Source organism: Lipotes vexillifer, unplaced genomic scaffold (genome assembly GCF_000442215.2).
Source record: "Lipotes vexillifer unplaced genomic scaffold, Lipotes_vexillifer_v1.1 scaffold1106, whole genome shotgun sequence".
In the NCBI taxonomy this organism is placed as follows: Eukaryota; Metazoa; Chordata; class Mammalia; order Artiodactyla; family Lipotidae; genus Lipotes; species Lipotes vexillifer.
This window is the reverse complement of record NW_006776601.1, coordinates 1,544,321-1,559,818: the sequence shown is the minus strand read 5'-3', so window position 1 is coordinate 1,559,818 and position 15,498 is coordinate 1,544,321. Positions and strand designations below refer to the sequence as shown.

Genomic DNA, 15,498 nt, shown 5'->3' with positions numbered 1-15,498 from the left:
CTTTCCCTCTCCCTGCTGTGGTCTGGCTAACACCACTCATATTTGGGGCTCAGCTTGGGGGCACACCCTCTGTGAGGCCTTCCCGCAACCCCCAGTGCTGGGTTACGTTGTCAGCCCTGTCTGCCTCCCCCAGTGGACTGCAAGCTCCTTGGGGACAGTCTGTGTCTTAGTCAACAGCATTAACTCAGTGCCTGATAGAGAACAGGAAACCTTTCCTTCCTTGAGTTTACTTGGAGAACTGTTACTTTGTCCCAGATGGGTGAAGCAAAATAATGCATCAAGATTTTGTGCAGCTTTCTCTCTGCATGAAATGTGAACCTGGTGCTCTGTATATGTTTTGGCAGCTCCAAAAATGCAGCCCAAACACTCCTCGATGACCTCTCTGTTATGGTGGAGGAAGGAGATAAGAAAGAAAAGGAAAGACAAGAAGGTAGAGGGAAAAGATGAAGAGCAACGCAGGGAGCAATAAAGAGACCAGGCTCCGGGGCCTGGGAATTGGTGGCCACATGAGGCTGCAGTCAGGGCTGGCTGCCAGACATAGCAGCGTCCAGCAGAGGACTCAAGTTTGCGTGCAAAACACCCGAAGCACTGCCTTGGTTCCCAGACAGACAAATCAGCCTGCTCCAGGGATACCTCTTACCCTGTCTTTGAGAGAAGGTATTTCTTTTTCTTTCTTTCTTTCTTTTTTTTTTTGCGGTACGCGGGCCTCTCACTGTTGTGGCCTCTCCCGTTGCGGAGCACAGGCTCCGGACGCGCAGGCTCAGCGGTCATGGCTCACGGGCCCAGCCGCTCCGCAGCATGTGGGATCTTCCCGGACTGGGGCACGAACCCGTGTCCCCTGCATCGGCAGGTGGACTCTCAACCACTGCGCCACCAGGGAAGCCCGGTATTTATTTTTCAAACAGTGAAAGCAAAGGGTTCTATTCCTTTGCCTGATCATATTTTCTAAACCCCAAATTGAGTATTTGTGGCACGGGGACAGGCTGTGCTACGGGGACTACAGCAAGAATATGCAAGTGACAAATCCCACAAAAAATCCAAGATATCTGGTGGCCACCTCCATGTGTAAGAAGGGTGGACACAGGAGAAAAACTGAATCTGGAAAAATTATTATCACCTCTCTTTTCTGCCTTTTCTCACTCTTCTTCCCTTTCCAGTTCTCTGCCTTGTTCACTCAGTCTTCAGGGAAAACCTATGCTGGCTTACAACATGCACTGCCTGTACAAAGAAGGTGCTCAATGAGTCCTTAACTCTCTTCCTGGAGGAATGACAGAGCTGTGGCTTCACAGAGGAAATGCTGGAAGTTTGAAGGCAAGATTGGCTCAGTAGAGGCAAGGGTTCTGATATGAATTCTGGGCGTCAAAGCATCCAATGAAATAAATATTCTAGTTGTCTTTTAAAAGGTGATCCTTAATCTCTGGAGAGAATAAAGGAAGCAAGGGGAGTTCTGCCAGCCATGAGCACATGTGAGTGTGCAAACACACACACACACACACACACCACAGCTTTTGGAGCTCTTCCAATAAGTAGAGATGCCACAAGCTTGATAATAATAGCTAACATTTACTGTACTCTGTGCCAAACCACTCTTCTAACTGCTTTACATGGAATAGCTTACTTGATTCTCACAACTAACTTACAGGGTAAATACTCCATATTAAGCCCATTTTATAGATGAGGAAACAGACCCAGAGAGGTTAAGTAACTGCCCCAAGTTCACAGGGCTAATAAGGGCTACGCTAGGATTTAAACTCAGGTAATGTAGCTTCAAGGCCTGAGTGCTAAACCATTATGCTATACTTCCTCTCAACGATAAATCAGTGAACAGAACAACAACCTGAGCCAGTGCACAGGTTGTACAAATACAGACAATGCCTAGTGAATGTTAATGTGTAAACTGAGAATTCTCTTGTTGAAATCATTAGAGTTAAAAACATTCTTTATCAGTGCCCAGTAGGGACTCTTAAGATTCACTTCTTTTTTGCAAGTGTTTGGTGTTGACTGTGTGCTATGAGGAGAAGAGGTTTTTCTATTATCTAACTGGATTGATAGGCAAGAGAGACGTTTAGCCATTATTCATTTTACAAATGAAGAAAGTAAGCTCAGGGAGGTAAAGTAATTTGCTCATGGTTTCACAGCTTGACAAGGCCAGAATTCAAACCTATTCATTACCCCAAAGCCCTTGCTCTTAACTGAAGCTGCAAGTCAGAGATATTAATTAGGTGGCTTTAAAAAGGTAACATTAGCAAGAAAAGGAAAGGGCAGGACTTCTACATCAAGGACTCTTTCACTGTGTTCTTCTTAATAATAAGAAAGTTCTGTAACAGGGTCCATGTAAAAGGTAAGACTTGGAAAACCCAGATATGAGAACAAGAGAAGAGAATGAAGAAAGGAATTCAGTAGAAGGCTTGAGTGACATGAAAACAAGAAATAAGAGAAAAGCGCTAGCACTCCAGGAACAGACACAATTTCAGATGAAGTTCCACACAAAAAGCTGCCACCTACTGGACAGACTGGTCAAGTGGTCAAGGTGAACGGCCTGAAAATGGCCCCAGCAGCTCCCTTGGAGCCTCTCAAATTCTGAGAAGGCATCCATCCCACAGCTGCATTTCAGGGATTTCTGCACCAGCAGCAAGAGGTGAGGAAGGGGGTGGTAATTTCTGTGAATGCCATAGATTTGGCCCCCAACGGCCAGGTCCATTTGAGCTGTACAGTAGCTATGGTGGTAGCAGCTACTTTAGAATAGGGACCAATATGGTACTGCTTTTAGTTCCACAGTATTCTTAATAGCAGTATATGTGCAGAGTGATTGGTATAACTGGCACTGCTGTAGATCAATAAATTACATTCATTTACTATCACTGAGGGACAGAATGACAGACTGTGGAATAAGACAAATTTTGCCTCAGACACAGGATTTTAAATCCTGAATACGATAAAAAGTAGTAAAAGACATTTTCCCTACCTCAAGCCAATATCCCATGCCACACATATGTATAAACCGGGCCTGCAACATATCCTGCTTTTGCCATGTGTCACATGACTTGTTTCGGCAACAGCTTAGTCGGTCACAAATAGTGTCTGGGATTATACAGGAAACATTTTAAAGGTCATAAATTCAGACAATCCTGGGAATAGCTTACTAGTGATGGCTTCCAAATGAGCATATAAAAAGTCTGCAAAGAGATTACATGGAAATCCTCCAACCACAGCAGAAAATGCAGATTTACAGGATATATTTTGTACTCCAACTACCCAAAGAGCTTTCCATTTAGCAGTTTCTTGCCAGGCGGCTGCTAATGCAGAAGCTGTTATCTATGACAGCAGCAGCTCTTAGAGCCTTAGCAAGAACAACTATTTACTCCAGCAGAAGAGCCAAGAAAATTCTCATATTTTTGTTGATGGCCAGTATTAGAGAGTTTGGCTTACATGTTTAAGGTGTTCGAACTCATCTAGAGAACTTAGAAGCTTGAGCCAGGAACAAACTGCTGTTTCCTTGACATTTTCATCCATTTGCTACCCTAGTTCCATCACCTATTACTCCATGTTGTTGTTGTTTCACATAGTCCCAAACTCTGCCTTCTAATCATCTTAATTCTGGCTAAAGATATATCAATGTCTGTCAAATTGGATTGAATTTTCCAGCAGAAAAGGCAAATGTCTTTTATCTCACACACAGAGTAACTGCTAGTGGCTGTCTACAGCATTGCTGAGAAGGATTTTCTAACCTCCTCCAGGCTCAGAAGGAAGAATTCTGATTGATTAGTTAGGTCTGCCATGGGTAAGGGAGAGTGTAGTGGTGACATGCACACCATGTTTGTTCCATCTCTGCAAGTGATTTATCATAGTGTTGGGAGGCACTAATTTTCATTGCTTACAGTGTCTAGTAGGCATATCACATACATCTGTTAATTGACTTTGATAATTTCTCTGAAAGGAGGCATGAAGGGCTAGTTTATCTTTAGGTGGTAGAATTATGGGCAACTTTATTCGTTGCTCTAGCTTTTTCTATATTCTCTGAGCTTTTTATGAACATATTTAATTTCCATATTTTATCAGAAAATAACACTTTCTTACTTAAATAAAATAGCACATATTAGAAGGATAAATTCCTCTCGAAAAAGGTGAGATGTCACAAGAATACTCATGATGGATTTTGAGACATTTTGTCATACTTCTCTATAAATTTTTACATAGTTGTGAGGATAGGCATTGGAGTGGGGGGGTGTTCTGCTTTTTTATTTAAATGATAATCATTTGCCAGAGCCTTAAATTTTTTGTAAACATAACTTTTAGTGGCATATATTGCTGTTAACTCTTAACTCTTCCCCTCTTGTTAGGCATGTAGTAGGCTTTAAGTTTTTAGCTTTCATAAATAGTGTGATAGGCATCTTATGTAGAGTCCCTTTAAAAGTAATAATGACCAGGGCAAAGTGGTCAAACAGAATTATCTGAGTTTCTTTCCTTGATTTGGTTTCTCAGCGTAGATTATATGGAGCCCTGAAATATCCATCAGAAGAACAGTCAAGTCAGCTATACAAAGTTTGCTAAAATGAATTCATGTCAATAAAGACTGTATTTAACTGTGTTTGCTATGTTTTTGTAGCTAACAAGGAAAACAATTTTCTACTGCAAGCACTGTTAACTACAAGTTAAAAATGCTTAAAATAATATCCAAAGTGCAAGTCTCATATGGAGAGGGTTCATTTACCTTTTCATGAATTATTAAAGGTCCATTATTGTTAAAACATGAATTAAAAGCTTGCCAAATGTTAGCAGGGACAGCCATCAAGAGACTGGACTAATTAAATGATAATGGTCATCAAGTGATGAAACGTAACCCTGATCATATCTATACCTCACTTTTTTTCATTTTAACTGTTTCCACACACCCTGAGTTCATAACCTCCTTACTGTACCAACTCCCTCAGTCTTGAGTGGGTGGTGGCTACATGGGTATACTCACATGTTAAAGTTCATCAAACTATACATTAAAGATTTGTGCATTGTACTAATGTAAAATAACTTTAAAAATCAGGGGAAGTCCTTGTTAATGTAAAAAAAAGCAGTAATAATAATGAAGATAGTTGTTCATCATGCAGTTATATTATACATTATACCTGCCACAGTTTAAATCTAACGGCTCACCATTAGATTGTAAGCAACCTGAGGGCAGAGACCATGTCTTGCTATGACTCTGACATAGCTATGCTTGCTATGGCATCCATGACTCTGCCCTGTGTAGGGCATGTTCAGCCTACATCAGGGAATACTGACTGATGGGCACCGTGAAGGGAAGGCCTGTGCTGTTAATGACTCACTCCTAGAGAAAGCACCCCATGCCAAAGTCACAAGTGACAGAAGATGGAACCTTAGAGAAAAGTATGCATTTGACCTACAGGACATCAGTCACATAGCTTACAAAATGAACCCATCTAAGTATACGTTGTTTTTCAGTCCTATAATATCTGGTGTCCTTAAGCTAATACTATTTGTGGCTACTAGAAATTTCTGTCTGGATGTCCATTTACTTGAAAAGGAGCAGGAAAAAGACAACATGGTGTTTTCAATTCTCCATGTGTGACCACTGGCATTTACAGCTCATCCTTTCCCTGTTCTCCTGGAAACATGTGTCTTCCTGCCTCACTGACTTTGAAGACTTTATTTTCTTCTTTGCGACATTACATTCATAGCAGCCCATGGCCCCACCTCACAGCTCTTCCCAAACTCATTCCCCTGAGCCTGAGAAAGGACTCCTGCTTTCCATTACCCAATCCAGAGATATGTATGGGAATTGTGACATGTCCTTTCTAAAGACATTTCCAACATCCAGGGCCTCAACTTGCAGGGCGCTTGTCCATCTGTTTTGGCTATTCAGCAGAGTCACTGCCGTGTTTTAACATCCCAATTTCTAACAATGGTCTCCAGAATCACAGTAAGGAGTTTATTTGGCAAAGGATAAACAAACAAGAGATTATTTTAGTGGTTAATGTACAAGATGGATATTAAAATCCTAGTTTTTGCTGTAGCTTCAAGAAGCAGTCAGAGGATGTGGGGAAAATCAAGGGAAAATGGGAAAATCACACTCTAGGCCTTCCTGAATCCGCTATTAGAATAATTCTAAAGAATAAAGAGGAGAGCCCACATCTGCCAATAATACCTCTAGTGGTTGCTTAACTGTATGTTGATAATAGGGTATAAATGAGGTTATGAAACCTGGCTTCAGAGGAACAATGCCCTAATAATCTTCTTGCCTATCTGTATAATTGTTATTGTTCTTGCTGCTATTATCTTAAATGATGCACTCACAGTTCATAGGTTAAGTATTCCCTTACTGGAATGAGTGTTCTGATTTGTGAATCAGTCTCCTGTACTTGTGACTTATCATGATGAATTTATAGACCTGGAATGTTGGAAATCAGAGTGCCATCAGAGATAACCACCAACGAAGAGTGGAGTGTGCTTGGGCACTTGGCAACGCTGCCTTTTGGAAGCAGGCAGTTGGGCCACAGGGTCCCCTCCAGCCTGTGGTGTTAAAGTAGACTCATACCCACCACCTCCTGAGACTCAAGGGCACATGTCAACCTTTCCCAGCCTCCACTATCTACACCTCGCAGTGAACTGCAGTAATTCTCAATGGGAGGGGGATGGGTGAAGGAAGAGTGAGCAGGCCCACATAGCCCCCTCCCAAAAGATTCTGAAACAAGGTAGCTTGCTCTGACGCTGCAACCCCCCCATTCCTCGTCCATTGCAGATACTAATATATGCTCATCAAGAGACATGTGCCAACACCCAAATCAACCCTGAGGTGCCAAAAGACCATGGAAAACATTAAAAATATAACACTTTCCTTAATGAGATTTGTTAATAGTTTCTTGAATCTAACCAAACAGGATTTACAGACTGGCACTAATAATGATGACCACCACCTTTTTTCAAGCTAGGGACACCTGATTCTAGAGGTCTACTACTATTCCAAAGACTTGGCTTCTTCAACTATCAACATAATTTGTTGTGCAATCACATACTTTAAAAATATGCTGAATTGAATCCTTATGCTTGTATTAAATCAAAAAGCACCAAGAAAACTCAGCTTGTTTTTTAAATTTCATTTTAAAATTTCAACAATATTTGTACGATTGCAGCCCTAAAGTCTACTAAAGTGGATTCATGTCAATAAAAACAGTAAATACCATTACTTGGCTTTGTTTGCTATATGTTGTTGCAGCTAACAAGGAAAAAAATTCCACTGCAAAAGCACATTAACTACACAATAAAATGCTGAAAGTAATATCCAAATTGCTAGGGCTAATCTACCTTTTCATTTATTATTATTAAAACACTGATTAAAAACTTGCCAAATGTTACCAGGGTCAGATACCAAGAGATTGTATTGATAAAAAAAATAATCCTTAATAATCTGGAGTCATGAAATGAAAGCTACATCATACCTACTCCTCACATACCCTGAGTTCACAGCCTTCTTTGTGCACCACTTCCTCCGTTTTCATGCCTCAGCACTTCCTGATTTTGCCTCTTTCCCCACGATTTTGCCTTGGGAATTCTGTGAGAGTACTTTCTGCTCTTCCACCTCAAGCAGGAAATTGCTGTTGGGAGAACTTCCTATGAGGGCTAAGCTTTTCCCTGCAATGCACTGGGGCGGCAGGGGTGGGGGGCGGGTGTAGTACAAACAGCTTGGGAGAATAGATCCCAGACCTTGGGCTACAGAGCCTTGTGGTGAGTGAACCTATGGCATCCTCACTCCTCAAATGTGCATTCCAGTTCACAGAGCGATTTCACACACTAGCTGGCAATTCCTAAACCTGCAGTAAAACAAACCAGGGATTCACCTCATCCATCAATGGACTACAGCAGCCTTTTGAGGGCAACAGCAGGGATGGAAGGCTGTTTCTCAGCCAGGACTAAATCAGCCAGTGAAGGATCCTCCCTCAAACTCAAACCGTGGAGAACAAAATGCATTAGAAGCAGATCTGGAGTTCAAGATGAGCTCCACCAGTGGAAGGAGCTGGGTCCAGATCCTTCCTGAGAACTAGCTGTGAGACCTTGGGCAGGTTACCTAGTCTCCGGAACCTGTTTCTTCCTCTGTAAATTGTGGATAACAAAACTGACCCTACAAGGTTCTGGGAAGCTTTAAAAGAAATGAGGCACGCAGCCCAAAACCAATGTCTGCTATATAAGAAGTACATGGCAAATATGAAGTCCTTGTGTGAGACAGTGGTTAATAGCCTGGGGTGCGATGCCTGACTGTGTTCAAATCCCACTCCTACCATTTAACAACTTAGGACACTAGGTAAATTACATGACCTTTCTGACTTAGTTTCCCCATCACTCAAATGGAGTTTTATTACAACACAAAGTAGATATCCAAAAAATATTAGCTATTTTTATTTCATTGTGAGTAAAAACAGCATGTGTTTCCAGATCAACCAAAAGTGTGGTAGTGAATTGAATGAGAGTTCAGTATAATGTGTGTGTTTTTTTTTTAATCGTGAAGACCCTGCAGGCTTTTATGACTTTTCTGGGCAGTCAAGCTGTGATGCTAAGGGTGGGGCTAAACTGTAATATGAAGAAAAAAAATTCAAAGAGGGAGAATAACCACCCACCAGGGAGCTATTTCTTTTGTAATGTACATTCCATTTCTTCTCCCTCATGCTTTTTAATTCCTTCCACATTTCCTGCCATAATTATCAAATGTTTGGTTTCTGACCTCACTTTTCTGGAGACTAGAGCCAAGGGAATTTAGAATTGTTTATTTTCTGTCCATAAACCTTTGAGTTAATGGAGGGGCTTGTGAGCGAAGGGTTTGTTGGTTTGTTTGTAGTGTCTCAGGAAGGTCACTGGAGTTGAAAAGAAAACATTACCCAAAAGGCACTGAAATACTTTGACTGGAAACGCAGAGCCCTCAAAGAGCAGAGCAATGGATCACTCATACTTGCGCAACGCCAGTTTAAGAAAAAAATTGAGATTTTAAAAGGCCGTTATTTGGCTCTGATAATAACGCAAAATCCGAGGGTACTTTACAAAAAAAGGAAAAAAAACCCAGAGAATCATCATTTTACTTTATAAAAGAAAAACAAAATATCCCGCCCTAAAGGAAGAGTCTCTTGAGATTCCCCGAGCTCCCTCCCCCAGGAGACAGACTCGGAAGGGAAAAGTCTCCAACTATTCTCAATTTCCTCTTAAGGAAAGAACTCAGGCGCCTTTTTGAACTCGGCTCCTGCTCCTGTTGCCGCCTGCATCCCAATCGGCCCTGCTCGTCCTCTCTCCCCCTCCCCACTCTCCCTCCATATTAGCCGCGGGGGGGTTCCCGCTGACGGCCCAAACTACTTTTCCTGATTTTAAGGTTTAAGTTTCGTAAGCAGCATTTCTGCTCCGAGCGCCCCCCTCACCCGGCAGATGGAAACTCCCAGTCCTACCCTGGGAGAGCATCCCCTGGACGCACGCACCGCCCGCGCGACGCGCAGACCCCAGTGGCCCCGGCGCCTGAGTTCGGACCTCCTCAGAGGCTCACCTACCTCGGCGTGGACCCAGGCGACTGCCACCAGCGCGAGCGCGAGCCAGCGTGTCCACATCTGCGGAAAAGACAAGAGCGAGAGTGAAGGCACCGGGCCCCGTGTCGACCCCGGAAACTTCCTCGTGCCTCGGAGGCTCGCTCCCTCCGCCCGGCCACCCTCGGCCGCCCAGAGGGGTCGGGCCAGTGCGCTCGGCTCCGCGCAGCGAACCCCGCTCTCACCATGGTCCCGTTCCGGTCTCCGGAGGGCGCGGGGGCAGGCGGCTGCAGCGAGCTCTAAGGGAAGGTGGGAGCTTCGCCGATCGCCAGCCTCAGAGGAAATCCGACCTGGCCTCGCCGCCCCTTAAGACCCCTCCTTCCCCGACAGCCTGCCCCCCAGCTCCTCCCCATTCTCCTCCCCCTTCTGCAGCAGCGGCCCCCGCGGCTCAGGGTTCCGCTCCCTCCTCCCAGCCCCTCGCTACGTCCTGGAGCCCGCGAGCGTCCTGGCGCCGCCGAACCCCGTTCCCGAAACCCAGGCCTCTAGTTTAGCCCCCAGGACGTGGAAGCCGAGGCACAGAGGGGGTGGTCCTGGGAGACACTGCAACAAAGGCGGAGGGGGTGTGGGAGCCGAAACCCCACCCCCGGGAGGGGCCACAGGCTTGCTGCAGCTCGGGCAGGCTGCGAGTGCGGGCTGCGGCGGTGGCCAGGTGGGGCGGTAATGCTGGGGGCCCTGGCTCGCCCTGGGGCGGGAACCTGGGGGGGGAAAGGCCCTGCGGCGTGGGGAGCTGAAGTCGCCCCCTACGGCTGAGAGAGGGCCAGAGGTGCAGAGGGACCCCCGCAGCTCCGGGTCCAGGTCATCACTGTCGCCAGAGCGCGAGGAAGGGGTCGCAGGGCCCAGACCAGCCAGCCTGAGGAAAGCTGCTTTGGGTTCAACTGTGGATTTCCTGGGGAGGGGGGTAGGAGGCGGAGGAGGCCATCCTCCTGATTCCAGCGTTTGCCTGCAGCCTCATCCCCGTCCTTCCCTCAAGCCCAGGAGCGACCGGGGTCCCCCTGCTCTCCTCCTCCCAGCTTCACCTGTGTCCCTACTCCCACCCCGGTCATCCCGGGCACCCTCTATGTTCATACTTCACATCTCCACCAACTTCTTCCCAGAGGTCCTCAAATGTGTGATGCGTCTTTGACAGCGTTGACTCCGCAAACTGCTCCCACTGTAGCTTTTTTCCTACCGTGCGCCCGGTGTCCCTGGTGCGGAGAGCAAACCAACTTGACACCTCAGATTTAATGTGCCCAAGGCTGAGACCCACTTCCCACCAGCTCCGGGCCTGCTCATCTACCTCCCTCAAAAACGTTATCTCTACTTCTCAGACCCCAGTTGTGACCGTATCCTGGCAGTTTTTCCTTTGAGATCTCCTGTTCATCTTTCACCCCCATTCACATTTCCACTTCCCTAGGCCAGACCTTCATCCTCCTTCACTTAGGAATTATAGAAACCACCTCTGGTTCCCTCCAGTTCCAAGTTCTCCCCCGTCAGTCTCCACTGCGGCGCACTGCTGTATTATCTCTACATAAACACTGTCTTCCTCGTGCTCTTACCCTGCTCAGAAACTTAAGCACTCTTCCCACGTCAAATCCAAAAGCCTTTCTTGTAAGTCATCCATCTAACCTTACTTAAGCTACTTATATGTCCTCTGCTCAAATCAGGCCAGCTTCTCATTGTCCTCTGAACTTATCACATTCACTCTTTTGTTGTTGTTGTTTTGTTTTGTTTTGTTTTTGCGGTACGCGGGCCTCTCCCTGTTGTGGCCTCTCCCGTAGCAACAGGCTCCGGACGCGCAGGCTCAGCGGCCATGGCTCACGGGCACAGCCGCTCCGCGGCATGTGGGATCCTCCCAGACCAGGGCATGAACCCGCGTCCCCTGCATCAGCAGGCGGACTGTCAACCACTGCGCCACCAGGGAAGCCCACATTCACTCTTTTACCATGGTTTGTTGAGTGCCGACGGTTGTGGTCTTAGGGGGCTTCAAATAACACCCATATTGCCCATGCAAGTTCAGAATCCATTGAGATAGCTGCAGGAGTCAGACTGGTGGAAAGCAAAATGTCAGCCTGTTCCTGGTAAAAACTGGAATGGTGGCAGTGGCTTTAGGTCTGCAGGGACAAGGACCTGCTTGTATTTCACCCCAGAATTGACCCTACCCCACCAGTCACAAACAGAGTGGGAAAGTCTGCTTGTATAAAACTGACTGCAGGGCCTCCCTGGTGGCGCAGTGGTTGAGAGTCCGCCTGCCGATGCAGGGGATATGGGTTCGTGCCCCGGTCCGGGAGGATCCCACATGCCGCGGAGCGGCTGGGCCCGTGAGCCATGGGCGCTGAGCTTGCGCATCCGGCAACGGGAAAGGCCACGACAGTGAGAGGCCCACATATCGCAAAAAAAACAAAACAAAACAAAACAAAAAAAACTGACTGCAGTTTTACAGTTTTTGGAAAAGCAGAAAATACATGCTTCCTGGGGCAGGCCTGCTTCCCAAAATTGAGGGGTCAGAGGGACACATCCCTAGTTCCTCCTTCAAGCTTCCCAGTCAGAAAATGCACTCCTGCTTCCTCGTTATGGAAGTAAGAGAAGTAGGGAATAGGCATTCCCCCACCAGCTACCCTGTCCCAATCTCTGTGCTGGGACTGAAGGGCAATATGTTGTACAAGTTTTGTTTCTGCCCTGTAAGAACTCACAATACTTTTCATCCCTGGCACATGCACTGCACCCTCTCAGAATCTGGCATGGTCTCCTCTCTTCCTTCTTCCTTTTGTCTATTCAAATTCTGTCTTTTTAAAAAAAATTTCAGGGGCTTCCCTGGTGGCGCAGTGGTTGCGAGTCCGCCTGCCCATTCAAGGGGACACGGGTTCGAGCCCTGGTCTGGGAAGATCCCACATACCACGGAGCGGCTGGGCCCGTGAGCCTTGGCCGCTGAGCCTGCGTGTCTGGAGCCTGTGCTCCACAACGGGAGAGGCCACAACAGTGAGAGGCCCGCGTACTGCGCAAAAAAAAAAAAAAAAAATTTCAGGATCCAAGTAAAGTTTCATTGCTTTTCTAGTACCTTTTCTGGCAATAACTTGGCATAGTGGAAAGCACATGAGGTTTGAGGTCAAATGAACCTGGCTTTCAATCTTGTTGCCACCTTTTACTGGCTGTGTGACTTTGTCAGATTACTTAAGCTCTCTGAACCTAGGTTTCTGCATCTGACAATAAGGCCTTGCAGGGGGTTGTGAAATTTAAATATGGTATCTTATAGAAAGTGCCAGGCAGGTAGCAGCCCTCCATAAATGGTAGCCATTATTACTTCATTAATCTGCTTTGCATCTGAATTGCAGTTGGTATTATATGCCAGGTACTAACCACAAGAGCCAGGTCTTATTTTATTTAATTATCACAACAAACTGAAAAGTATTTTTTTATTGTGTCCACTTTCCAAGTCAGGAAACTGAAGCTCAGAAAAACTGGGGTACTTTTCCGAGGTTAACAGTTGATTACATAGACTTACAACTTGGCATCTTATTGCATATTGTTATATGGTGTCTGACACTTGTTCATAATAGTTGTTAGTCTTGATTCTTCAGCCAGATTTTAAGTTGCTGAGGGCATAAACATTGTTTTTCATGTCTTCATTCTCTCCACATCTGGAGCACAATTGATCAACTTGATTATATCAAAATTAAAGATTCCTGTTAAACAAAGGCACCACATAAAAGTGATAGATTAGAAGATGTGTAATATCTAAAATGGACATAACTGCAATATATATGTGACCCCTGCAAATCAATAAGAAAGAGACAGGAAACTCAGTAGAAAAATGGTCAAAGGGTATGAACAGGCAGTTTCTCAAAAAAAGGAATCCTGAATGGCCAACAAGTAGAGAAAAGATGTTCACAGTCACTGGCATTATTTAAACTACACAACAACCCTATAAAATCAGTATTATTTTATTACCTCCATTTTACAGGTAAGGAAACTTAGACACAGAGAATTTAAGTAACTTGTCCAAAGTTACATAAGAAATGGTAAATATTACTTTACACTTATTACAGTGGCAAAAATTAGAGAGTTGGACAAGGCCAAATGTTAGTATGTGCATAGTGTAGTCTTTCTGGTATACTGTAGTGATTAAGAGCGTGGGTTTAGAAGCCAGGTTACCTTGGTTCAAATTTGCCTTGGTAGTAAATTTTGGCTTTATTACTTACTGAGTAATCTTGGGCAAGTTACTTAACCTCTGGTCTCAGTTTCCTCATTTGTAAAATGGGGATAATAATAATAGTAACTCCATAGGATTGTTCTGCAGATTATATGTGTTAATATATGTAAATTACTTAGAACAGTGCCTGGTACATAAGCTTATAATTAATGTGTGCTGCTAGGGGAATAATTCAATGGAAGGACCTTGCAGATACTGATGATAATTCTGTGCTACAGAGTATGGTTAACTTGACTCTCTATAATAAACACAAAACAAAACAAAATGAACCAACAACAATAACAACAAAACAAAGGAGTTGATAGCTGTATCAGTGATGAATTTTTTAGTTGCAGATGACAAAGAGGTCAACTTAAAGTGCTTATGCAATTAAACAGAATTTATTCACCTAGTAGCTGAGAGATCCAGGGGTAAGTCTGGCTTCAGGAAAGCCTTCATCCGGACCGCAAATAAGGTCAGCAAGGATCCTGTTTCTTGCCGTCTCTCCTCTTTACCTTCAGCAATCTTATTTCATCCCTGGGTTCCATATGGTGGCTTCTGAGAGTTCCAGTTTATGCTCTCAGTGTGGTAAACTGGTTTCAGTGCCAGCCTCATCACGCCCTTGGACTACCCCATCTGGGTGAGGGAGAGAAACTCTTTTGGGAGCTGCTACAAAATCTTAGGGTTCACTTTTTAAAAAAGAAAGCATCTTGACATCTCCATACCAGTCACTTTGATTGGAGGCTGGGCTGGGCTAATTTGAGCCAATGAAGACCCACCCAAAAGAAAATAAGGGTAATGTTGACAGGAAAAGCAGGAATGAATGCTGGGACCAAGCCAAGAATGTCCGCTGCAGCAACGAATCACCAACCTACACTGTGAAACCAGTATTCTCCAAAGTTGGGGTGCAGGGTCCCCAGAAGGCATGGGGAAAAAATATTAGAATGTCTATTTTTACTTATTTCCAATCTAAAAATAGAAATTAACTTTGCAAATATGTAGATAGACTCTGTTGCCCATATTTAGTCCCTATGTCAGACAGTCACGAGTTATGTCCTGTTGCCAAACACCATGAGGAGAGAGTGGGCCTTCTCCCCACAAAGGGATGACGGCATCGTTTCTTTTAACATATTGTGTTATACTGCAGTGTGCCCACTTAAATGGATTTACATATTATATGATCTAGTTTTAACTAAACTAGATTAAAAACATTTTAGGGGGCTTCCCTGGTGGCACAGTGGTTGAGAGTCTGCCTGCCGATGCAGGGGACACAGGTTCATGCCCCGGTCCGGGAAGATCCCACATGCCGCAGAGCGGCTGGGCCCATGAGCCATGGCCGCTGAGCCTGCGCGTATGGGAGAGGCCACAACAGTGAGAGGCCCGCGTACCGCAAAAAAAACCCCAAAAAACAAAAAAACATTTTAGGAACAGAACCATAAATTGAGGATAAACCTTCTTCCTATTAATAAGAAAAGGTCAGAGCTGACATGTTTCCTACTTCTGAAAAGAGCTGGCTGACTGACACATTAACAAGATAAAAACAAATGACTTAATTAGATCTGACAATGAGTCAAACACAAAAGTAACAATAAGACATGTGAAATATGGACTTCACATTCATTCATTGTTATTAGTGATATCCTCATGCCTAGTATGCTTTGAGTTATTTGTTAGGAATGTTGTACTAAGCATTACCAAGAACTTTAGAAACCAGGTATCTGGAACATAAAGACATTGAGACAGATACCTATCATTTTTTTGGGG

The 15,498-nt window shown here is 44.7% G+C and overlaps 1 protein-coding gene across 1 annotated transcript in view; it reads right to left on the bottom strand.

Moving 5' to 3' along the window:
• Positions 1 to 9,854, bottom strand: part of FSTL1 (follistatin like 1) — a 52,139-nt gene extending 42,285 nt beyond the window's left edge. The window contains exons 1-2 of the mRNA XM_007450512.1: positions 9,755 to 9,854; positions 9,537 to 9,593 (exon numbers count right to left, since the gene is read on the bottom strand). Coding sequence (XP_007450574.1) covers positions 9,537 to 9,593; positions 9,755 to 9,757 — 60 coding nt within the window. The 5' untranslated portion in view covers positions 9,758 to 9,854. The remainder of the gene's footprint in view (positions 1 to 9,536; positions 9,594 to 9,754) is intronic.
• Positions 9,855 to 15,498: the final 5,644 nt, after the last annotated feature.